The sequence below is a fragment of the Physeter macrocephalus genome, chromosome 20 (assembly GCF_002837175.3).
Source record: "Physeter macrocephalus isolate SW-GA chromosome 20, ASM283717v5, whole genome shotgun sequence".
In the NCBI taxonomy this organism is placed as follows: Eukaryota; Metazoa; Chordata; class Mammalia; order Artiodactyla; family Physeteridae; genus Physeter; species Physeter macrocephalus.
Genome location: NC_041233.1, coordinates 60,605,152 through 60,631,688, shown reverse-complemented (window position 1 = coordinate 60,631,688; position 26,537 = coordinate 60,605,152). Strand labels below are relative to the sequence as shown.

Below are 26,537 nucleotides of genomic sequence, written 5' to 3'. Positions count from 1 at the left end.
ATCCTGGTTCTTCTTTTGACCTCCAAATACACCAACTTTTATATACAGTTATAAAAGCTGAAAGAAGTTTCAAGGAGACAGTGGTTGCCCACAATCTTCCCGAGAGGAAAAGAACAAGAATTCATCACTAGGAAACCACTGGAAATATGCAAAAGATATAACGAATAGTACGTGGGGAGTTAGATTAGCAGGATGCCACTGCAGACTGACCTTTGAGGGAACATCTGGTGGAACTCCACAAGGATAATACTGTGTTGTCATCAAGCTGCCCCAGGCCCTCCCCCTTCCCTTATCCTCCTCAGTCACTCCAGCACCAGCACCTTGAGCTCCTGTAACCCCCACCTCTCCCATCTCTGTCTGCCTGAAGAAAACCTTAAGAAAGAGAACAAGGCCAAAGCTGACTCTGCCAGTCTCTTCCTGACTTTCCTCTTTCTGTTACTGCCTCAACTGAATTCTCAGACATCCGGCTAGAAACCTGTGCATTAGCAGAGACTCAGCCCTCAGTATGTCTTCTCTCTTAACCTCTAGCCTGACACTCAATCCTTTTCTTACACTTCTACAAAATCTCTCACATTCACCAACTCCACTTGTATGCCACTCCTGTGCCCTGACACTAATAATGGCCACCACTGATGGTCACCATTGATAGCATGCTTGTCAGGTGCCAGAGACTCTGCTGAATGTTCCCTGCCTATTATTATCCCGAATCCTCCACACAAGGCCTGAGAATCTTAGGTATAACCTTTTCAGATGAGGAAACTGAGGCCCTAGGGCCGTGTTCAAAGTCAAGATTGAGCTAGGCTTCAAGATGACATTCATGTGAGGCCAAAGCTCTTACGGGCTGCTCTTCTTCCTGCTGAAGACCGTATTCCAGGCTCTCAGTACCTCTTGCCCCCTCACTTGTTTACACCCTACATCCGTCTTCATGAAACCTATCCTCCACCTGTTTCCAGACAGTTGTCCTAAAACATTATTCCAATGACACTACGTCCATACTCAGAAATTATGGTTATAGAATAGGGACCGTGTTCCTAGAACTAGCATTCCATCTCATCCCATTCCATCGTATTCCTTTCCAAATTTTTCTTCCTTCTCCCCTATCTGTTCTTGCCAAACTGGTCTATTTCCCTTTCTACAAATGCCTACTCTACATAGATATTTGTGTTTGTGTGCACACACACAGGTACTGATGATAATAGCTGTGGAACATTTAGCAGACCCAACTTATTTTTGCCATGTTCTTCACTAGAAACAACCTCCTTCAGTCTCTCCTGTCCTAAAACCTACTCAAGCCCCGACTTAAATGCCATCTCTTCTTAGAAGTGTTCCTGAGGTATTCAAAGTCCAAGCGATCTCTCTTCTAGACTTCCTGTGTGAGCAGATGGTAATCTTCTCCTATGGAGCAGAGGCCTTCCTCAGTTTCTCTAACCCTTTGTTTCAGTAACACCATATCCTCCCTGTCTTTCCCTTACTTCTCCAAGTGTACTTCTCCCCCCACTCCTCTTCACATCTCTGTTGGTAACTTAAACCTTCTTCTTATCTGTCCCTACACTTGCCATTGGCTCTTCATATGTGGCTCAAGAGGTCCCCTAATGTCCTTCTATGACATTCATCTCTTCAACTTTAATTTCTATGCAGAAAACTCCAAAGGTACCTACTCTTGTTCCTAACCTCTTATAAGATTTAGTCACAAATATCAAGCTAAGAACTTTGAATTTGATATAAGAGCCTCCCTATCTACCTTTGCAGCATTATCTCCTGCTACTTCAGCGTTACTTGTGCTCAGACAGAATTCCCTTCTGTTCCACTAAAAGAAGCATGATTTCCTAGTACCTGCTTTTCCTCTGCCGGGGATGCCTTTCCCAACCTCTGATCTTGTCCAGCTCCTACCCATTCTGCATGTCGAAAGTCAAATAATATGCAGTAATTCTTGGAAGGGGGGAAAGGAGAAGGAAATCTTTTCAAATCTAAGTATTTTGTAGTGACCATTTTGATTTCTCTTTTAAAAAACAAAACTAAGCAGATGAGATGGGGTATTTTTAATTTATTTTTCTTATCATTTTAAAATTTTGATTGAACAGAGAGAATATAATCTCAATGGCATCAGCTCTTTGGAATTAGTCCAGCCTTTGTACGTGGCCCAGTATGTAGTCAATTTAAAAAATATATTAAATGTTTTTTTTTAGAAGACATATTCTCTATTTGTTGTGTGGAGGGTTGCATATAGTTCTCCTAAATCAAGCTTGCAATAGTGTCATTCATATCCAAAACCACACCTAACTTTTGGACTGCTTGGTCTGTTGGTTTCTATGTGAAGTTTATTAAACTATTCCCCTACAATATTTCAAATCTTCCATTTCTCCTTGAGTTTTTGTAGGTTTTTGTATTATGAAATCATTGCATTATACAGGTTTTGAGATTTTTCTATCTTCTTGATGGATTATTCTTTTGGGTTTTAATTTAAATGCTAACTTTTCTATTATGTGCTCTGTGATCTTTCTTCCTTCTCCACTCTTTTCCTTCTTCGGAAGAAAAAATGAGCTCTTTCCTCTGAATTTTTGTAGCATTTTTTTCCTATAGTTTGAGTGTCACCCTTAGCACAGTGAAAGGTTACACAGTGAACAGTTCTTAGAGCCAGGAGTCCAATTTACGCGGCTGCTGCTAATGTTATAACACAGTTCTCGGCACCGCTTTCAACAAGGCTCTCATATCCCTTCTTAAGCATTTTGTGACTCATTAGCAATCATCTGACTGCACAGTTTGGCACAGAGGTATGGGCACGGGGCGGGGCGGGGTCTCTTAGGCTGCTTGCATAAAAGGCAGAGAAAACACCATGAAATATATAAAACTGAAAGCACAGCTGGAGGAAGTAAGAAAAGAGAAATAGGCAGAGAAGATATTACCTAGAGAGCTCCAATTATGGCCCAATTTGTCTCAAGGTCTAAAGCACTTACTATGTGGAGAATTATGTACTTGAACCTGAACTATGACAATCTTCATTGGCTTGGCCTCTAGTTGGGAGTTCCTGGGCCATGGAAAAGAGCAAATAGAACTATTAAGTATTAGTACTCAAGACTAAGGGTCCTTAGGGCTAAACCTTTGCCCCAACCCCTTCACCTGCTAGCTGGGGAAATCAAGCCCCAGGTAAAGTAGTGGTCTGCTCAAGAACACAAAGGACTAGAACCCAAGTCACCTGAAACCCAGTTTTTTCACCAACACTGACTGCTTTTCATGGGGATACCTTTGCAGCTTGCAGGTTGAGTCATGGTGCGCCATATGTGACAAAAGTACCATGAGTAGTTGCTGGAAGAATGTGATCACATCCAGGGCTATGGTTAACCAGGGAAGGCTTCAGACAAGACCCACTTTCCACATTTTGCTGGCTTTTCCTTAAGGCTCCTGTGTCTAAAGAAAGCTCTGGGTTTTCCAAGCTCTAGCCTGCAACTCTGGAACTATAAATGTGTGCTACTACGTTCTTCTAAGAAAGGATTTTCTTTGATGTGCTAAGATCTGTCATTTCTCTGCACAGTCTAATGGGCCAAATGAGTCATCAGAATGACACAGACAATGATGTATTCTGGGTTCTAGGGAAATGAGCTGCCCTCCAGAGACAGCTTAGCTGCTCTCATCAAGCCCCTAAGGTGGGTGAAGGTCAGAGATACTAGGGTGACGGAATCTAAATTGGACTTCATGGATGGCCAGCAGGCTGGAGGGCAGGCATAGACCTTCAGTTCACAAATGAGGGGGATATCCTTCTGGGTACCAGGGAAGAGGGAGTCTCCCATTGGTCCAGGTGTTGCCTCCACATTGACATGTAGATAAACGTGCCCCAAATCAAAGGCTCTGCAGTGACCCAGACTGGCTACTTGCAATTTCCCCTATTGACACATTGGATTTATTTCTCATTCTTCTAAGTAAACAATTAAACCAGCTGTGGATTCTGGTGAGTCACACACCATCTTCTCTGCCACCTCCGTCCAGGACTCAGAATTAGCCATTGCTAGGAAACCGCAAATCCCAGCTCAATCCTTTCACTCCACCTCAACTCCTTTCACTGGCTGGATGTCATTAATTTAAGAACAAATTATTAGAAACCTGGAAAAAAGTTCTGAAATACCTGCAGATTTATGATGAAGTCATTTCACAAAAGGTCACAGGCAACCCTGCTATAATTAAATCTTTCATTAATTTTAAAAATATGCAATAACTTACAAATGCAGCATAAATTAACCAGATGACCTTGAAAAGATTATTTAGAGCACTGCTTCATCAGAAGCCACTATCCAGCAATTTTCTGAATTTTTATTTTATGAGTGGGATTTGTCTTTTTCCATTCTTGTCTTTGATTGGGTTCTAGTAGCCTGCTTATTTGAAATGATTTAGTATTAATTTACTCAGAGCATTAGTCAGCACTGGGGAGTGATGGTGGGTAGTTATGACTCTCCCTTCCTCTAGGTCATGACCTCAAAGGTAGAGTAAGTGTGACCCACACAATCATCTACACATACCTAAATGCAGCCTCTCCTCTTTTGTTATCTGGAAGCTGCTTTTTATTTCATGAGTAAATTTTGATAAATGATTTTCCTTTTCTCATTATAAAAAGAATGCATTCTCATGAAAAACCTGAAAACTATAAATATCTATAGCTGAGAAAATAAAAACCCCACTGGAGGTAAACACTTTTAATATTTTGTGATATTCCCTTCCATTCACTGACAGTGTTCTTTCTCAGACTAAGACATAAGCAGTAATCAGAATCCACAGCCAGAGTTTAAATTTTTGGAAGTTAGAGGTAACCCTGAAATCTTTCTCGCCCTGTCTCTCTCTCTCTCACAAACACAAACACACACACACACACACACACACACACACACACACACACACACACACACACACCCCACCACCACCACCACCACCACCACCACCACCACCACCACCACCACCACCACCACCACCACCACCACTACCACCACCATTAAGACTCAATTGGATTATGGAAAAATATTCCATAAATATTAGAGCTGAAATAAACCTCATACAAAACTGACCTTTCTTCTGTAGGGTACAGAAGAGGCTGTAGAACATAGCAACTTCCCATCAGCAGAGACCTTGGCTATCCTGTTTATGTCTTAGCCCATCTCCTGGAGCTCTTAGAACAGTGCCTAACTTGTAGTGGGCACTCAGTACATATTGTTGAATAAAGAAATGATCAATGTTCTTGTAATAGCAACTTGACACATGTGGATTCCTGAGTCCTCCTTTAAGTGTTCCTATGGAGTTCAGCTCTCTCTAAAAGGCCTAGGCTCCCTTACACCTCCTTTGCCTCCTTAGGCCCTTCCTCTCTTCATCCAAGGAGGAAGCTGCTGAGGAGTGATTTCATATCAAAGCAGAAAGAGCAGTGTCCTGGAAAGGCCAGGCTTCGAGGCCAGCAGTTGTTGGTCTCCAGAAATTCAGGCCACATCCTTGGCTTTCGGTGTGCGTCCATGCCACCTGACTGTTTTCCCATTAGGGTGTAGAAGGGATTAGTAGTAAAGGAGGTCAGAGGCTGAAGGGGAATTGCACTGAGTGAAAGTGAGACATGAACTAGACCTTAATAGAAATAGGCAGGGAATCAACAGCCAGGAATCCTGCACGCAGAGCCTGTGTTAGTTACACGATACGATGATGGGTGAGATGGTGAAAAGAGGCAGGCATTAAAAGGTTTGAAAATAAGTACCGGGAGAGAAGAAGGCAAGATTGAGAAAGAGACTAAAAGGCATTGGACCTGAAGAGGCAAAAGAAAGAAAGCTGATTTTTAAATGCACTGAAAGAAATCATTCAATGTCCAAACAACTTTGACTCTTTTCTCAAAACTTAATAAGCTCCTTCAACGGGTTTGAAAGTTTAAAGTCCACAACGATGGGAGTGTGGTCTGTGAACCTGTGAAAGATGAGCCAGGAGTTGGGTGATGAAGGAGAACCTAAGAGATGGAAACAAGAGGGAGAAGATGGATGTTCAAGATGGGATTTGAGAGAGGAGGAAATATCTGGGGGTCAAAAGAGCTGTAAGAGAGAAGGAGAGGCATCTGGTTTTCCTCTGTCGTTATATTTCTCAGTCTCCTACTTTGTGTCAAATCCTGAACCAAGAGATAAAAAGAATCAGGAAAAAGATAAAATTCAGCCCGTTGTTTTAAATAGTTTTCAGTTCAGGCCAATAGTATTATTCACTCTCGATGTATCTGCTGAGCCCCAATTATGCACAGGCCTCCATGTTCAGGGCTGCGGAGGATGACAAATAAGACAGTTGCCAACCTCATGAATCTTTCAGACTAAAAAAGACCTCAACTGCAGAGATGACCAATATGTAAAACAGTCAGAACACAGTGCAAAAATACAGGTGACAATGCCATTTCACCATGACCCAGCAATTCCATTTTTAGGTATGCAGCTCTGAGAACTTCTGTGTATGCATTTGGAGGCATATACAAAGATAGGACAATACTGTTTGTAATAGTGCAAAACTGGAAACAGCCTAAATGTCCATCGACAGGAGAATGGAGAAATAAATTGTGCATATTCATGTCATGACATAATGCCACAGCATTATGTGTCTGGATCAGAATGGATTTGTCCCAAGACAGATAATACTGAGTGACAGAAGCATGTAGAGGAATGACAGCATTTAGATAATCACACATTTAAAAACACACGAAGCAATACCACATATATTTCTATGGATAATTAAATATGTATTAAAAGTATCGACAGACATACTAGAAGGATATACATCAAATTCACATCAGTGGTTGATCTGTGTAGGGAGTGAGGGGAAAGGTTTTGAAAATGGGCAATACCAAGAAAACCAACTCTACCTGGGATGCCCTGCTATTTATTTTAAAAATCTGAAACCCAAATGATGACGTGTTAATATTTATTAACTCCAGTTTGTTGGCACACGGGTGCTCATGATACGATTTTTGTACTTGACTGTATTTTTAAAACTTTCAAAAAGAACTGTAAGAAAACAATATAGGTATGAAATTATGGATGTAGAATCTATACGGTCAATCACAAATTCAAAATCTCACAGGAGCCAGGAGTGCAGCTTAAATGAACCATGAGTAAGCTGACGCAGCTGGAGAAGTCATGTACATCAGATGAGAGGTGGGGGAAGAAATAGCACACGCAGTAGAAACTAGGCAGCTGCCATGCAGCTCCAGCAGCCTGTAGGACTATGGGCATTTGGGCTCAGTGCTGCAAGACGTTTCTGCCTGCAAATTTTAGCTCCATTAAGAAAAGTGAAGGCCAAACTAAATATATCTGTGACCCAAACGCTGAAGCTTAAGATAGGAATTTAATGAAAGAAAGTAAGTAAGAGCTGCAGGAATTGTGGAGGGCTTCCTGAAAGAGGTGAGACTTGTCTGTATGGTCAAAATAAGGAATGAGGAAACTTCTTAACTATTTCACATGATTTGTCTATTCAATATAGTCAGCACTCCATATCTGCCAATTCCACATCCACAAATTCAATCAACCAAGGAACAAAAACATTAAAAAACAATCCAGAAAGTTCCAAAAAGCAAAACTTGAATTTGGCACACACCGGCAACTATTTACATAGCCTTTACATTGTTAAGTACTATAAGTAATCTAGAGATGATTTAAAGTATGTGGAAGGATGTTCAAAGTTTATATACAAATACTATGCAATTTTATATAAGGGACTTGAGCACCCATGAATTTTGGTATCCACAGGGGAGCAGGGCGTTTCCTGGAACCAATCCCCAGTGGATACCAAGGGACCTCTATAAGACAGTGCAACTGAAGTAGTTTATGGATATGGATAAGTAGTACAGATAGTAGTTTGTGGCGAGTTTCTAAGTTTGTAGAAATTGTGTCAACAATTCAAATGGTATTTATAACACAGCCACAAAAGATGAGACTCCATGTACCCTCGTGTTCAGAGTCAACAAACTATAGCCTGTGGGACAAATCTGGCCCAAGGCCTGTTTTGGATGGCCTACAAGCTAACGATGGTTTTTACATTTTAAATGGTTGGGGGGAAGTGACTGAAGGAACGTATTTTACACCATGTGAAAATTGTATGAAATTCACATTTCAGTGTCCATAAGTGAAGTTTTATTGGAAGACACTGATGTCCGCTCATTACACGTTGTCTATGGCTGCTTTCACACTGGATCAGGAGGGGCAAGTAGCTGCAGCAAAGACCCTGCGGCCGGCAAAGTCTAAAAATCTTTACAGAGAGAGTCTGCTGACCCCTGCCCTAGTTGGCCAAAATTCTTCCCTGAAGGTGGCCCGTTTCTTGATCATTAGACTCTGGAGACTGCAAACATCTCGAATGTCACTCGGTGGAGGTTATTTCACTTAATTCTCACATTCACACGAGGAACCCCAAGCTCAGAGGGAAGGTAAGACCTCTAAGGTCACGGGGATACTAAGTGGCAGTCTGAGCACTGTCCCTGGAGGGTGGACCTCCAAGATCTATGTTCTCAGCCATCACCCCATCCCACACAGCAATCCATGGGTCAAAATAAGCCTTTTCTTCCCAGCCTACTGCCAGCTGCCAGTACCTCCCAGTATCATCCAAGCCCCCTATGTAGGCATGCATTCTGCTTTTATGTTCCTTGGCCCCAACTCAGTGGGCCTCTGAATGGATGGCAAGTCTGGTGACAACCTGAAGGATGTGAACCCAGCAGCCAGCCTGAGAGGCGATGATTTGGGAGTTCCACTGGATTTGCTGATTACTCGAATGACTTACTTTGGGCTAAGTAAAATCAGACTCTTCTAGCAAACAACAGAGGATTGAAAAACAGATCAATGGAAGCAGTACTGCTTCATTTCCAGTGACTTTATCGGATGTAGTTACTAGAGGCTAAACAATGTATTTAAGCTCAGGGCTAGGTCTCTGTGTTGCTCCAGGGCTATATTTGAGAGCATGTTCACTGCTAAGCATGAGGTCACGGTCTCTTAAGTAGAAAGAAGGTCTTCACTTTTTTCAAACCTCCGCAGCTTTGGGGTTTGTATAATTTTCTAGGCAAAATGTTATCTCTCCCCCTTCACTTTGGCTATTAGTTCTGCTGGCAGAACAATGGATCAGAGATTTATGCCAATTAGAATTGGATTTATACAGGGACTCAGCGAGGCAATTGGCCCTAGACAATTTGCTGAGAGCATCTCTGGCCCTTCTCATCTCTCACTCTCCCCTGTACAGGCCAGGCAAGTTCATATTCTTACCGCTCACAATGTTCCCCCACCTAGAATACCTTTGCTCCTCCCTCTCTGCTCAGACACAAAGCCCTACCTAGCTACTCTATTTTTAATCTCTTCTTTGATATCCATTGGCAACTACAATTTGTCCTACCCCCTTACCATTGACTTGTTTTGTAGTTCTTTCATGTGTTGGTCATATTTTTTCAGAGAGATTGTGTTTGAATGGGTCTGCTGTGACTTTGTGTCTGGTAGCACAGCGGGTACCCATCAATACTTAGTGAATAACATCCCTGCCCCTCTTGCCCCAAACGCCACAGTCCTTTACTGAACAAACCTTGGAGAATTCTAGTATCTTTCTTCAAATTTCAGCTCTGAGCCTAAGGTTTGAAACTCACATTCCTTGCTCTCAGTTTTCCTCTTACTGAGTGTGTGAGCTGAGCACTTAATTTCTCTGAGCCTCAGTGTTCTCCTCTGCCCAAGGACAATAATCCGATCTACCTGATGGGGTTATTGCAAAATGTCAATGAAATCAAGTTTGAGAGACAGCTCAGCAAGATACCTGACACAAAGGAAGGTATGGAGCAGACACAGGTTGGCTGCTGCTCGCTCCTCGTAAGAAGTTATCTATTCTCTTCCAGGGAAGCTGCACCCCTCCCTTTGGGGATTTGTTTCCCCCCTGGGAGGCTGTCAGGTTCTCCCTGGCCCCCCTGAAAGATCAGCTAAATCACAGCCAATTGGTTAAAACACTTCATATCAAGAAAGAATTTCAAATGTGGCTTTGAGGCTGTAGGAAAGCAGTGTTTTTCCATCTGATGCCACATCTGAGCCAAGCAAAAAAGAGCTCTCCTTAAAGTGCTAATTTGGGGGCCAATAGTGGACCAAAGAGTCCCAAGTGCTCTAACAGCCACAGGCACCTCGTCAGCTGGAGAGCCACTGCCTGAGACAGCAATAGGCCCTCCGGCTTGTCAATCATCCAGCCCTGTTCTCAGCCTTAAGAAATAAGAACGGTCACATTTCACTGTGAATTAGACTAGACTAGATGGTTCCTGTCAAGGTTACCAGGGAGATGCTGAAATAATAACATTTGAAAAGACAGTGGAAAAAAGAGGAATAAAAGCAAGCAAATCCCATGCCTGCAAGCTGGGGACTGTCTCTCCCACACAGATTCTCCTGTAAAGCCACAGTGTTAGAAGTTTCCACGCTCCTGAGCTTTGGCCTCCGGGAGAACTGCACACTGGAGAGATTCTGTAGAAGGTGGAAGAAATAAGAAATCATTCCCAGGATGGTCCTCATTCTCTAGCTGACCTTCTGCGTCCACTGCCATTCCACCCCTGCTTCATCATCCCCTATACACACATCTGCACACAGACACAGGCTGCTCTGATTCCTGCCCAACTCCAGGCTCCCACAACTTGCAACTATTGGATTCTGATCAGAGCACTTCAGAATCTCTGGGGATCTATAAGCAACTCCCTAAAATGCTAGAGCCACGGGCCAGGGAAGTCACTATACTCACAATGGCGGTAAGATTATTGGGACCATAAGAGTCATGTGTTCATTCATTCATTTCTTCATTCAATCACTTAATACATATATATGGTTAAATCCTCGGTGCTAGCACAAAACTGATGCACATGGCAGTCAAAAAACAAAATACACAGAGATCCTCCCTCATGGGAACTTAAAGTCAGTGTGTGTGTGTGTGTGTGTGTGTGTGTGTGTGTGTGTGTGTGTGTGTGTGTGTTGTTTATGTGCAAACACATGTGTGTCTGTGTCTTAAGGTTAGATGAAGGGGGAGGGGAACCTACAAAACCAACTGCCATTTTCATTAATATTTATTGCCTAAAGTGTTGTGAAGGAAAAAATACATAGGGCTAAGGCTATATAGAGAGTGGGGCCCCAACCTGGTCTGGTGGGCTAAAGGAGGGTGTGCCAGAAAACTGATACTTAGGCTGACACTTGAAAGATACTTAATTAGAAGCTTGGTTGTTCAAGTGGGGAGGCCAAGCACATTCCAGATGGATACACAGACAAAGACCCTGGGGCAGAAAGGCACCAGTAGATCAGAGAAGGGTGGTCAGAGCATGGGGGCCAGAAATGAGGTCCCAGACATGGACTCAGTGTAGATATTTATAGACCATTCAATGAGTTTGGACTTCATCCTAAAGTCAAGGGAAAGCCCTCCACGCATTTTGAGAAGAGGAGTGGCGTTTCCATATTTCTAATTTCAAGAACCTCACTCTGGATGTAAATCAAATTCCTAAACATAACCTAAGATGCTTCATAGGCTCAACCCCTTAACCCCAATCATGCTCTCTCATGGTTCTTTGCTTTGAAGTCATTCGTTCTTTCAACCGATAAGAAGTGGTTTCCGACTACCTGCCAACCCTCTTTTAGGCACTGAGGTTATAGTGCTCAACAAAGCTGTTAAAAATGTGTGCTTTCTTTGAGCTTACATTCTATTACCTATTAATTGGTTGTCCACTGGTGAACTGCTATTGAAACTTCCAGACTGACTCAGTTGTCACATTTCATACATGTGAAGTTTTCACTTCCCTCTACTTGTATCCTGGTTATATAACTAGGGATTCTTTGTTTTTTTTTCGGTTCGCGGGCCTCTCACTGCCGTGGCCTCTCCCGTTGCGGAGCACAGGCTCCGGATGCGCAGGCTCAGCGGCCATGGCTCACGGGCCCAGCCTCTCTGCGGCATGTGGGATCATGCCGGACCGGGGCACGAACCCACGTCCCCTGCATCGGCAGGCGGACCCTCAACCACTGCGCCACCAGGGAAGCCCCTAACTAGGGATTCTTGATTATTGTGTATCTCATTTCCCTCACCCCCCAACACACCAGACGGAGAGCTCCTTAAAGGTAGATATAATTGTATTTACCTCTTTGATATTCCTTAAGAGGGTCTAAAACATATCAGAAGCTCATGAAGTGTTTCTGAATGAATGTGTAGTAGTCAAGGCTCTCTAGAGAAACAGAATGAATAGGAGATAGAGACAAAGAGACAGAGAGAGAGAGAGAGAGAGAGACTGACTATATGGAATTGGCTCACACAATTATGGGGAGGCTCAGCGGCCATGGCTCACGGGCCCAGCCTCTCTGCGGCATGTGGGATCATGCCGGACCGGGGCACGAACCCACGTCCCCTGCATCGGCAGGCGGACCCTCAACCACTGCGCCACCAGGGAAGCCCCTAACTAGGGATTCTTGATTATTGTGTATCTCATTTCCCTCACCCCCCAACACACCAGACGGAGAGCTCCTTAAAGGTAGATATAATTGTATTTACCTCTTTGATATTCCTTAAGAGGGTCTAAAACATATCAGAAGCTCATGAAGTGTTTCTGAATGAATGTGTAGTAGTCAAGGCTCTCTAGAGAAACAGAATGAATAGGAGATAGAGACAAAGAGACAGAGAGAGAGAGAGAGAGAGAGACTGACTATATGGAATTGGCTCACACAATTATGGGGACTGACACATCCCAAGACCTGCAGGGTGAGTCAGCAAGCTGGAGACGCAGGAGGGCCAATGGTAGAGTTCCAAGCTTGAGACCCAGGAAAAGTGGAAGTGTCAGTTGGAGTCAAAGGCAAGAAAAAGCCATGTCCCAGTTCAAATGCAGCCAGGCAAGAAGCATTCTCTCTTGCTCAGGGAAGAGTTAGCCTTTTAGTTCTAACCAGGCCTTCAACTGATTGGATGAGTTCCATCCACATTAGGGAGAACAATCTGCTTAACTGGGTCTACTGATTTAAATGCTAATCTTGTCCAGAAACACCTTCACAGAAGCATCCAGAATAACGTTTGACCAAGTATCTAGGCATGCCATGACCCAGTCAAGTTGACCCATCACATTAACCATCACAAACTTATATATATTATATCCTCCAAATGAAGGTAACAAGGCAATAAAAGCTTAGTGTGAATGAGCTAGCCCTTCTTTCTCCCTGACTTCAGTTGAACTAGAGAGTCAGGGTTAACAGAAAGAGGCAAGATACAGAATTCAAATAGCCTACATCATAAATAAGTTTTTGGCTAAATGGCAAGGTGAAGCAATCTTGTCCCCAAATGGACCTCCTGTCCTCGAAGTTCCTAAGGCATATATAAAATTATTTGAACTCCTGCTTTAGTCTTTGTCATTGCTATTCCATGCGAGAAAAGCAGTGGTCATCCTTAGTGGGCCACTTGGTTTTAAAGTCCTTTTTAAACCTACGACAGAGCCAGAAATTGCCTCTTGGCAATCATTCCAGGGCCTACGCTTCTGGCTGTCTAAGGAGCCCTGGATCATTTTCATACAAGAGAAACTTTGAATTAATAAAAAGTTAAAAATAGGGAGCTTGAATTGTTTATACTTGGTTGGATGATGATTGCTTCCAAACTCATCTTAATTCCCTGAAGGACAAATACCTGTCTGCCTCAAATCCCATATAAGAAAATTATGCACTATTCTAGTTCCTGTTCTACTTACTAGCATTTAAAGAATCTTGATAAGCAAGGTAGAAGGGAGACAAAAGCTCTGCCACACTCCTTGGAGTCTTATTGGGGAGGAAAGAAAAACAGGAGCACTAGCTCATCTTTTCAGTAAATGGTTTAGCCCTGAGGTCAATCTCCCTCCTATCCATGGGACCAGCTAAACCCCATCCAAAGCTGAGAAAAAAAAAAAAAAAATTACCATTTACGGTTAGATGAATACAGAATTTAAGCTGTGGCTTTAAATTTGCTGGGGAACGCCAGGTCATGCAGAGATTGGTGCACATGCACTATTGTTCAAAGTAATGCCCAAGAGAAGCATGCAATGAGTTCAGAGAGGCCTCATACAAGAGAACGCAGGATAAATCACAGCATGAGACAAGGAGAACACAGAATAAAAGGAGGACCAGTATGTCTCTTTGCTACAAAAACAGGGAAGACCTGACTTTAGGACCATACGTACCTTCACTGCCCAACCTTCTAGGGCCGTGTCAGATTTGACTGTGATGAGCAGCCACATCTGGGTTGATCCATTCAAGTAGATTGCACAACCTTCTTGAATGTATGAACCTTCACCTTACAGAACTTAGAACTCAATACTTGAAACTTCCTAGTGGCCGTACTGGAGGAAGTCCCAGAAACGAGGAAGGTTTTCTTTTCATATCTAGTGATTAAGCGAAGGATGGGAAATCATTTGGAAAAGTCAGCTCATGGTCAGAGATCCTTATGAAAAAAAGATGGCAGTATTCCTAGTATTCTGGGGTACGCTTCCTGGAATTCTTAAGAAAATATTTTAATCCCTTGGCAGAGTATTCTGGGTAACATGACAGAGTCATTTGTATGCCACATTTATTTAATGTATGCAGTCCACGAGGACAGGGGTTTCTTCTAGATTTGTTCATCTAGAATAGTATCTGGCACATAGGTACCACTAGTTTTTTTTAATAGTATAACTTTTCGAAGGTCTTGCTGGGACCCTAGATCCTTGGGATTTCTCTCTCATTGTATCTCTGTTGTCTATATCTCTCCATATATACATGTATGTCTATGTGTACACATATACGTGTACATATGTCTATACACACAAATACTTGCATATATATTCACTATGCATATATATCTACATATTTATCAAATCATTTGTATTTTTAGAAATAAAGTTTATGTTATGATACTGCCTTTGAACATCCAGAATTTGTATTTATACAACATATTGTTGCTGTGTATCTACCAAACGATGAGGCTTTAGACTCCAAGCATTACTAACATACTATATCTTAAATACTGTCTATGGCTCAAACAGCTAAACTTGCATACAATAGTATTAACTCTTAACTAATAAAGTGACTTGACAGTAACAACAGAGTCCATTTGTTATCACAGGAAATTTAATTAGAAATTTAGATGGTGAGACAATTCTGTTTTGGAGGATATTTTAGGAGAACAAAAAGAAATTGCTGAAAGAACTCAAATTAAAGCTATACTTCCTGAGTAACAAATTCTACAAGAAATCCTTGTTTACACTGTACAACAGAACTGTCCAGAGACGTTCTATCATGGCACAAGTTGGCCTCTAAAGACATCAGTTACGAATACAATATACCCCTTGGGAAGATTGTAGCAGTGCCTCATAGGGTTTGACATCATGTCTTTCAATTTCCAACAATAGAGCCTCTGTCCCTAACACATGGATTATGCTCAAAAATGAGCGTTAAGTCTTTAAAAGACACAGTTCACACCCTTGAAGTTAGAGAGAAGGTTGTACAGGCAATTTGGAAAATTCAGAAAGAATTAAAGAAGATAACTTAAAATCACTCTTTGTTGCACTTGTTCCAAATAATTTTAAAGACATTTTGTGGAGCCACCCAAATTTTCTGTTATGAACATTTTTTAAATAATGTGGACACTGGGAATCCTATAGACTCTTTTTATAGACATATCCTATAGACATGGAACCCCTTTGTAGTGTTTCTGCTGAATTTCCTAGGACTGGACTTTTGTCCATTTGCTCTGTTTGTTTTCTCCAATTTGTGCACCATTTTCCATCATGGCTGGGTTCTTTCTGTCATTCTGAAAGCTCAGAGGAGTGGCTGGTCATCCCTCTGGATATGAGGATGGAAGTGGAGGGAAGGAGCATGGCAAAGTGGTCCAGTCTGGGGCTAGGTTACAACATTTGATCAAAACTGCGTAGCTGCAGTTATAAAAGATTTTACAACTGATCACTCTGGGAAAAAAAGTAAAGCACAGGAATTAGCCCTTTGCCCTTGTATTTGCCTCCTCCGCAAAGCTCATCAGTCTCATATCAGGAAAAGATTGATTCAAACTATAAAGAAATTAATGAACACAAAGGCTAAAAGAAGAGCAGTGTCCCCTAGAGTAAGAAGATGGCAGTGTCCCCTAGAGTAAGAAGATGACAGCGTTCCCCCAAACTAGCCCAGGAGCATTGTATGAGCTTTTCTGTGACAAGTCCACAATATAGCAAATTCCCCTTAAGCTTGCCCAGCAGACTCCCTTCATTCTGTCCAGCAAATATTAAAGTGTAAGATATTCCAGTCTCTTGGGAGTAGGGGAGGTGGAGAGCGGTGGGGCTTCGTATTGCTGGTGAAGGGTTCCCACAACTATTCCTCCACACCCCCCTACCTACAGCAGTGCACACAAACACGCATAATCAACTTTTTAAGAATTAAACTTTGATATAATTTTAGAAAACATCAAATTATTATTATCTTCTTTAATATTCAGAAAGTACTTTGGAGCTTTTTACAGCTTTAAGATCTATATCTCTACCATCTATTCTCATCGTAAAGGAGTGTAGAAAGCAAATTAATCACAGCAAATTAATCTGAAGTGGAACAACAGCAACTCTGTGTGTGTGTGTATATCACAGATTCTAGGAGGTTCCCTTAAAACATTCCCTGTTTTCAGTAAGTTGGCTGTTTTTTTCCCTCTGTCCCCATCCCTAGTTCCTTACTAGGCTGTTCTGGAAAGAGAGAAAACACATCGAAAGACTTAAGCTTTCTGTTTGCTTGGGTTTTGGATAAATGGAAATTTGTTACAATACTTTAATTTTATGAGAAACTTTAACTTTTCAATTAGAAGCCCAGCTTCTCTAATCCTGTCAGTAGCCTCTTGAATTGGTGGGTGTTGCATAAATATGTCCATCTTACAGATGAGGAAACTTTGGTCCAGAGACTGAAATGCTTTCATGTAAGCCTCCCTGGGGAAAGTCCATGGCCTCCGTGGAAGGAGAACCCAGGTCTCCAGGCTCCTTTTGACCACAGACAAAGAAGTACTCACGTCATAATTTGGGTCTCCACGCCTGCCTCCACCAGAGCTCCGTCCACAAAAAGAGGAACCGAAGTGAAACCGTACTTGTTCCAGGAGTGGCCCTCGTCAAAACTCACCCTGGGTTGGAAACAAGTAGATGGAAGAGACAGCTGAAAATCAAACCACACTATTTTGCAACCAGTTTTCAGGTGATTAAATTCTCCTCTGTGTCTCCCTTTCTGGCAGTTTGGATTATCAATAGGTATTAATCTTCAACATCTCCCTATATTATTATGAGATTTGATCAAAACTGCATTTCCTGGCCCAGGCACAGACAGCACCAAGAGCTGCAGAAATAGTTCAACATCTCAGAATTGAAGGAAAAAAACCACCCAGGAGGGAGGGCTTAGTGGCTGGAGTGTCAAGTACTCAGAATGGAACCCAAGGTTCAATTTACAGCACAATCAATTCAGCCTCTGGAGTCACCGACACAGATAAATTCAGTAGTGTGGGGTTTACCCTGTGGCGGGGGGAGGTGTGTGTCTTTCAGATCAAACCTTAAAAATAGCGATTTCCTATTTGTTCAGATGGATGAAGTATCATTTTCCCTCCCCGATGCCACTTTAAGGGGCTTTTAGGGACGAGTATTGAGTGTCTGAGATGTTCTGGGCAACACTGTTCCATCTTTTGACCAACGGTAAGAGGAAGGTCTGGCCCTTTGTGGACACAGCATCTGAAACTCTTTAAAGGGATACTGCTAGTGGAGAGGATTTGAGCAATCTTGAGCAGTTGCTTCCTTCCCTTTCTTGATATTATCGAGTTCCCTACTGCCCCTTGATTTAACTGGAGGACAAAGCCCAAAGACCATCTCCTCTGAGAAGCTTTTTCCAACACTCCTCCTTCCCCAAGGCAGCTTTATTTGCTTCATTTTCTGTGATTCTTTTGGCCTGGTTAATTCTTAATTTTTCTCTGACTCCACAACACAGGATTCTGAGTTCAACTGTAGAAACTTTATTTTCCTACAACACCCAGGCCTTCCCCTATCATAGTGCTAAGTGATGACTTCTTAACTCGTCTTGAATCCCTCCATTCAACATTATAATCTCGGGAATTCAGGGGTCACAGATGTCTTGTGCATTGTCTGACCACCCCCCCGCCGATATCACCTACATATCTTTATTACAACGCTTCTTACCTGATATTACATACAGAGTTTCAAAAGATATGTCTGACTCTCCCACTGAACTGTGATCTTTTTGAGGTCAAAGATCATACTGTTCACTTTTGCATTCCTAAAATTAGCAGAAACACTGGCACATGGTACTATATAAATGTTAAATGAATATATGAATAAAAAAAATACGAAGTGATTAAGGAAACTCTTTTAATCCATCCAATAATTTTTCAAGCATTACTTACAATAGCATCCATGAATTAGATGTGAATCCCCATCCCCATTACTAGTCAACCTACTCAGTCCATTCTCTGGATATTACTTGTCTCTCTATCTTATCCTCTCTTCCCAAATAAACCGATCTTGAAAGAAAGTCAATCTCTTTACCCAGCTAGAAAAACTAGTCTCACGCAATAAGAAGTTTTGTATTTCTGGTATACTGAGGCCTACTTCTACAAACAAAAAGCAGGCAGCGGTTATAAAAGTTTTTATGAGTTCCTAAATTATCAGTATCTGTCTTGACTTTTTATGAACAACTTTACCGAGATATCTTTGACATACAAAAACTGTATATATTTAAAGTGTATAACTTGATGCTTTGATATAGATAGATAGATAGATAGATAGATAGATAGATAGGGATATAGTGAAACATTGGCCACAGTGAAGCTGGTTTCTGACGGGGGGGAGTGGAGGGGGGGTAGGAGGAAGAAATGAGATGTTGGTCAGAGGGTACAAAGTTTCAGTTATGCAAGATGAATGAGTTCTTGGAGATCTAATGTATAGCCCAATGATCTAATGTATAGACAAGTCAATATTGTCTTGACTTTTAAGGACTTGGCCATTTCAGCCTTTTTTTTTTTTTTTTTAATAGGCTGAAGGCTAAATAATCACTGAAGCTGAACCAGAGGAAGTCGGGCAGATCTGAACTGCTTCTCTTGGAAATGAGTTTCTCATTCAAAAGTGAAAACAAGAGCATAATTGGGAATGGACTTACCTTTCATGCTATGTACCCTCCTGGTTCCTAAAATAATTGTAGGTATTTCAAAGTATGTCACGGCCACTAACTAGTTAAGTCTGTCTGGTAAGTCCAGGAGGTATAAAAAGATATTTGTTTAGTTTTTGGTTTGTTTATTTTGATGACTTTGGATTGATTATTGTCTTGATAGGAAGAAGCCAAAGTGGTTGAAGACCTCCGTCCTTATCTCATTCTCAGAGTTTCCTTACTGATGAAGGTCAGTTATTAACATTAGCAGAAAAAAATTGCAGTGAGTGCCACCACATCCCAGGGAAGGAGGAGCCTTCATACCACTGCCATTAACAGGGCAGAGGACCGTCATCTTTACTTTGTACATGAAGACAAGACACCACAAAGTAATAGAAACAGAGGGACCAACACAGCCTTCTGAGCTCTGAGTTCCAAGATGTAATCTCCAAAGAAAAACTAAGCCCAAGGTGGAGAGATAGGGTGTGGAAGATAAAAGCGTGCTGTATGAACTGAATCCATATGGAAGAAGCAAAAGCATGGATTAGATGGAAGAATGGGATCAGCAAAAACACTACGAAATGCCAACATCCGGGTGGAAAGGCCAGCATATACAATAACCAAAGTCTAAGGATGACATAAAATTAGCACAGGCCAGGGGACAGTTCTCCAGAGCCAGGGTGAGGAATGAATGCTGTGACTATAATTTATGGTCAACGTACCACTAGGAAGCCCAGGTTCGTGCTATTCAGGTGACTTTCTGAGATCAGTAACTTCTAACACTCGAATATTTCATGCTGAGATAATTATTAAAACCAAAACAAAACTCCTAAAGAAACTCCAAAAAAATACATTATAAAATTTAACCTCTTGAGTATCAGAAACTTGGGTCTGTCATTTGTGAGAGCTATTCTTTCAGATGACTAGGAGTTTTTAGATGTTCTGAAGTAACTGTATTGAATGGTAACCCCACGGGACCCACCTTCTCCTCCTCTATTCAATAGCTCATTAATGGCCAAAACAAAGGAATTGGGAATCCCTTATTAGGCCCACAGGTGAAATTGAAATTGATAAGACTGCCAGTACTCAGGGAGACAGGGGTAAAGTTACAATTGACCTCTAAATAGTGACAAGACAGGACTATAGAACCAAAAGAAAATTAGAATTCACCTAGCAAATATTTATTGACATCTGCCATCTACCATCTACCACTGCCTGGTTGGCAGTGGCCACTGTTCTGGGGCTATAGCAATGAACAAGAAAGGGAAGGCCCTAGCTTCAGTGGAACTTACATTCTAGTTTGAGGAGACAAACAGTATGTAGATAAATGGATACAAAAAAATGTTAAAAATAAGCGTCATGAAGACAGTTCAAATAGAGGGATATGATAGTGAGTGAAGCTACTTTGTACTGAAAATTTAAGAAAGTTCTCCCTGAGGAGGTGACATTTAAACTGAGATCTGAATGATAGTAAGGAATTTGCTATGCAAAGATCAAGGTGAGAGCCATTCTGGAGGGCAGACCTGGTGTGAAATGAAGTTGCTGTATGGGAAGAACAGAAAGATGGTTGGTGGTTGTAGATTAGTGGGAAAGGGATTCATAGGAGGAAATGGAGTCAAGAAAATAAGGCTGGGCCAGATTACAAAGGACCTTGTTCCCAGCTGAAATGGGAGAGAGATGATTTGATTTAACCTTTACAAGATGGTTTCTTTGTGGTGAATGGATTGTCAGGCCCCAAAGTTGATGCAAGGAGATGAACTGGTGGGGGAGGCATGGCAATTATAAGAGACCAAGTAAGAGAAGGGGCTTGGATAATGGTTTTAATAGTGGACATAGAAAGGGATGAAAGGTTGAGGATATTTTTACTCGTAAAGTCACTAGGACTTTTAGGCTATTTTTACAGATGAAGTCAATAGGATTTTGCTTGAACAAAAGAGAGAAGTCACAGACAACATGGTTTTGGGGGGTTAAGCAACTGGGAAAGGGAAATGTAAAGAACAGGAGAAGCAAAGCTTTTTGTTTATTTGTTTGTTTCTGTTTGGTCCACATTAAGGTTGAGATGCTTTTTGGATTTCTGTGTTGTAACACTGTCAAGAGGACCTCTGGATGGATGGATCCGGATTTCTGGAGACAGATCTAAGCCAGGGATGTAGATTTGGCAGTCACTTATAGAAGAGGACCAACTTAAAGCAGAATGCTTCATTAAAATGAAAAAACAAAGAGCCCCACAGCCAGAGAAAGGAAAAAGAGTAACTAATGAGAAGCTCAAGCTGGAAAAAAACAAAAACAAACAAAAAAAAAAACTGAGGTGATTGTCAATCACAAGGTAAATATTTTCCAGCAATGTCCCTATTGTGATAATCAAAGGCACTGTGAGTCTAGCGTGTGTTCACAGACAGGTAGCATGAATAATAAAAGAAATTATCCTTCCACCAGATCCTCAATACTATGTTCAGTTTCAATCACTGTAGAAAACTGACAATCAATGTGATTAAAAGTAAGAAACAAGTTGTTCTAGAAACAGGTTATATGATTTGAAGATAGCTTAGGGGAAAGAAGAATAAGAGCTGAATAATTTACCATCACCTTTTAACTTTTTTAGTAAGAAAGCTTCCAAATAGTTCAACACACAAAAATAATTCTATTGTGGCCTACTGAAAAGGGGTAACGTCTGTGAATGAAATCAGAGAGAATGTGGATAGATGCATGAAAATATCAATTAAACAATACAGATAGAATAAGGTAAAAAAAGATTTCTATTCTCATAATTGTTCTAAAAAGGAAAGTCAAATATTTGAACAAGAATGTAAGTTCCCAAGTATTTTGTCTTGTCCTTTGGTATATCCCAGCCCCTCTACTTGTGCTGGATGAATAGTATAGGCTCAATGAATATGTGAGAAATAAATGAACAAATGCATGCAATCTGTCCTGAATTGTGTATCTGATCATTTCCCAGAACTTAGAAAGCCTAGACAGAGCCATCTCTTGAGGTCCTTTACAGGTGTAGGACTCTAAAAATCGCATGCATTTCTGGAGCTGACTTACTCTGCATAGGTCTGGGCAGCAGAACAAGGACTGATGGACAGAAATTACAAGCAGATTCATTATTGCTCGGCACAAACACTCTTCCTAACAACGAAAGCCGATATACGGGGTGGAAACTCATTCAAATTGGTCAGCTCTGTGCCGTCCTGGTGAAGTGGGGTGACACTCTCAGGTGTCACAGAGGTATCTGCTGTAGTATGTGTGAAACTAGACTACTTGCCCTCCAAGACCCTTCCTTACTCCATGAATTGATGACTTTATAATATTGAGGTAAGAGCCACTAAAAGGAATAGAATCTTCCAAGAACAATCAGAGTCCTCCCCGGAACACTCTAGCACAGAAAGAGTTATAATGGCCATTGAGGATCAATGTTCCTCCCTTTGGTGAGGTGTATTGCTCTATTTGTTATTACCCCAACCGCATGAGGTGATGGCATTGTAGCCACACAGAAGACCTTCAGAGTAGCACATGCACTTTTGCCTCTCAGAGGCACATATGGGCTGGAACTATTGTTTTCATGTGAATGTTTCTATGAACAAAACGCCAGTGTTCACCACCATTTACAGAAGAGCAAAGGAACAAAAATGGCCAGGTGATGTTTTGTTTTTAGTTTCCAAGAACCTTCCTTTGAAAGGAGACACTGACAGCTTGTCAGGGCTAAGCAAACAGTAGGACCCCAGTTCACCCTCCGATGAGTAGCTCTGTCCATTGTGAGTTTTCATTAGAGCACTGCATTCCATGGGGCGCCATTGTTCATTTCACTCTAATGTTTCTAAGGTACAAAGGTAATACTGGTAATACTGGATGGAGGGCTTACCTGAAATAGCGCTTAGGTTCTAATCTCAATGCATCTAAATGTGCACGGTCACAAATGGATGGGTTCATTTGTATGCTGTTTTGTCTTCATGCATATCTAGCTACCTATCATTTCAATTTATAGGAAACAGCATGCCTTGTTAGCCTAGCTAACATTTCCCCAGCTTTTCAATTATGATTCTCATTTTCTCTGAAAGGCGATGTAGCTATTATTTAAATTCGAGAGCCACTATACTCTTGTGGGAGAGTGGGTAGGCCAGTATCTTTTTCCTATGCAAATATATATACATTTGTATATGCTGCCAAAATAATGTCAGTGAGTCCCAGACCTACTACAGAAAAGAACAATGAACTGATCACTTAACCTTTCTTCCACTTCAAATGAGCTCTGTGTTTACCCTGAAGGTTGTAACTTAATTAGAAGCTACTGGTGATGAAGAAACTGCATTTGAGTTTCACAAGCTTGCAATTCATAAGCCAGCCAGAGACAAAATCAGTCAAGAAGTTTATAAGGAAACATTGATGATAATGATAAGGTCAGGCCCTTACAGAACACTTACTTAGCCTCGAAAGATAAGTACAAAATGCACAGGGAGATCAGCTCGGTGCTTTGTGACCACCTAGAGGGGTGGCATAGGGAGGGTGGGAGGGAGACACAAGAGGGAGGGGATATGGGGATATATGTATACGTATAGCTGATTCACTTTGTTATACAGCAGCAACTAACACAACAATGTAAGGCAATTATACTCCAATAAAGATGTTTAAAAAATAATAAAATTAAAAAAAAAAAGAATTCCTAAATGAGTTAAGTGCCACTGTTGTTTGCTAGCACACACACGCAGTAGCTGGCACTTAGCCGTCGCAGGGACTATTTAGGAGAAGGGCATTCATAGACAGGCAAGTAAGCAGAAGTCATGGGTGGTATCTAAGTTCAGGGAAGCATTTGTAGCATTTATGATAAATGACAGCATCAACATCCTTTAAATGGAGAAAATTCTGTTTCCAAAGCTTAGTTTGAAAAAATCATCTCTAATCCTTTGTAAATTGAAATAGGTGAACAAATGGATGGTAGTATTATCATTACTATTACAAGAGGAAATTCAATGGGATGTAGCTATTTTCCTGAGCTCAATAAATATTTTTTACCAACAAGAGAGATATTTCATGGAATAAGGGGAAACTCAAACTTTGTATTAATGCCTTCGAGAGGCAGGATTTGATCCTACATATATATATATATATATATATATATGAGTGAATACTGATTTTCCCAACTTGGATGGTTTTCCTCCAGAAATTCCTAGACAAGCACTCCTGCTAGAAGTGATCAGGCCTCTGGAGAGAAACCACTGCAGAACAGACTGAACGGTCAGATGTAAGGATGCTAAGATTGGCCAAAGCCAAAACTTTCTCTATTCCTCTGCTCCATGCCAATGTGCTCTCCTCTCCTGTCACCAAAAAAAAAATAACAACAATAGCAAACTCCTGTTTTCCTTACGACAAGGCAACTTTTGTGTAAAAGTCTCTAAAATTCAACCACGAAGTGAGCGCTAAGTCCCTACCACATGAAGGAGAGAGAGCAGGAAGGTGACAGTCAAGGGGAAGATGGGATTGCCACCCTCTTCTCCCAGGACTGAAGGGGAAGAAATCTGCCAGCTGTATCTGTCTGCAGGGCATTTATCAATTATGTCATTGAGATTTAGATAGAGGTGCTTAGAACACAATGCTAAAGACTAAGGAATGTTACTTTTCTTGGTTAAAAAATAACAAACTTGTCTTAAGAGTCAAGCTGCCCTCCCTGAGAGTATAAGGCCTACTCAGTCCTCAATAGAGAGAACTCTTTTCACCACAGAGAGAGAGGTCTCGTTAGTAGAAGGAATTACCTGCAGATTCAACCTGAACCCCTTAAACTGGCGTTTAAGTTCTTCTGAGGCCTACCCACCATTACTTACTCACATGCTTGATTCTAACCACATACAGTCTTCTGAGTACTCCCTACATCTCCTGAATTCCAGGCTTGGTCAGAGTTTTCCCTTCCCTTGGCTTTCCTCCCATCACTTCTCCTACTCCTGGAATCCTTTTATCCAGGATCAGCCCTCACATCACCTGCTGCACAAAGACCCCCTCACACACCGGCGGGGGGCTCTATCCGGCCTCAGGATTCCAGCAATGTACACAGTCAGCAACCTTTCATAGACATTGCTTAGATTTCCGGTAATATGTGGACTGTCTAAGCTCCTTATCTTGACTATGATCTCCCAGAGGACAGAGACCATGTGATAAGCCTCTGGGTACTCATTAAAGTGTCTGGAAAATTGGCAGGTAAAAGAGAAGAGCATCCATGATAGAAACCCAACTTGGTGCTACAAGGTACTAGCTGTGTGGCTCTGAGCAAAGTATTTAGCATGTCTGCATTTTAATGCTATGATAAAAAGAGTACCCACAGGAAAATGCATAGGGTGGTTTCAAGAAGTAACTTAGGTAATTCATGGAAAGGGCCTAGAACAGTGCCTGGAATTTAATAATCCCTGAGTAAATGCTGACTATCATTACTATCAAGTAATTCCACTCTTCTGATACTACCCCAAAATTATAAAATCAGTAGTAAAAGGATGATAAGCAATTACATTAGGAACTTTTTCAAGCTCATGCTTGAGTTGGCAGAGCACTGTTTTTGGGTGTGTGTGTGTTTTGTTTTTGTTTTTTTTCTACAAACGGCTTTAACTTAATAATTGGCCAAACTAAGAGAAACTTTAAATCCTTGCCAAGGTGGCTGAAGCTTGAATGTGGTACCTGGGGATCCTAAGCTGATTTTTTTTCTTTTCCTGATTACAAACTGATGCTTCTAAGTAAAACTCTTACTCTAAGAGGGTTAGTCTCCCAAAATCAAGGGCCTGGGAGTTATGACAGCATCCATCTTCCAGCCCATGGTGAACCCAACAACTGTATTCTAGATAGTAGGCCCTCTACTACCAAACATTCACTCTTTCAAATATTCATTCTGCTGAATTTGAAGCCTGAAATTCTTTCCCTTCAGGATATAAACATACACGATACTTATCCATCCTCCGCCAAAAACAGAAACATCATCATCATCGTTATAATCATCATCACAATAATATATTCTCACTCAACTCTTTGTCTTCCCTGGAGGGTCTTACATACATACACTCAACTGCATTTCATAATCTACTTTCTTGGGAAGAATCATCTACATTGTTTCTACTTTACTCCACTCTTTATCATGCATTCATCCATTCATTCATATATTGCACTCTACCTTTCAACCCCACCTCTCTTGTGAATCTACCCTAACAATGATCACCAATGACCTCTTACATTGCTTAATTCTAGATTGTCTTTCACTCCGTAAAATCTATTCTGATTATAGAATTTGGTGCTATTTATCACCCCTTCCTTCAGCATCCATGAAAACATTTCACCTGTGTTTTTATCTCTTTTGCCTATTTCTCCTTAGCCTCTCCTATAATTTCTTCCTCTGCTCTGCATGTTGGTATTCAATAGTATTCCACAGGAGTCCCTGTTTTCTCCTTTTTGTACCCA

General features: G+C 41.4%; 1 protein-coding gene across 1 annotated transcript in view; it reads right to left on the bottom strand.

Annotated features, from left to right (window-relative positions):
- SORCS3 (sortilin related VPS10 domain containing receptor 3) overlaps positions 1-26,537 on the bottom strand; it is a 620,228-nt gene that overhangs the window by 56,107 nt on the left and 537,584 nt on the right. Inside the window, exon 14 of the mRNA XM_024121368.1 lies at positions 16,981-17,088. Coding sequence (XP_023977136.1) covers positions 16,981-17,088 — 108 coding nt within the window. The remainder of the gene's footprint in view (positions 1-16,980; positions 17,089-26,537) is intronic.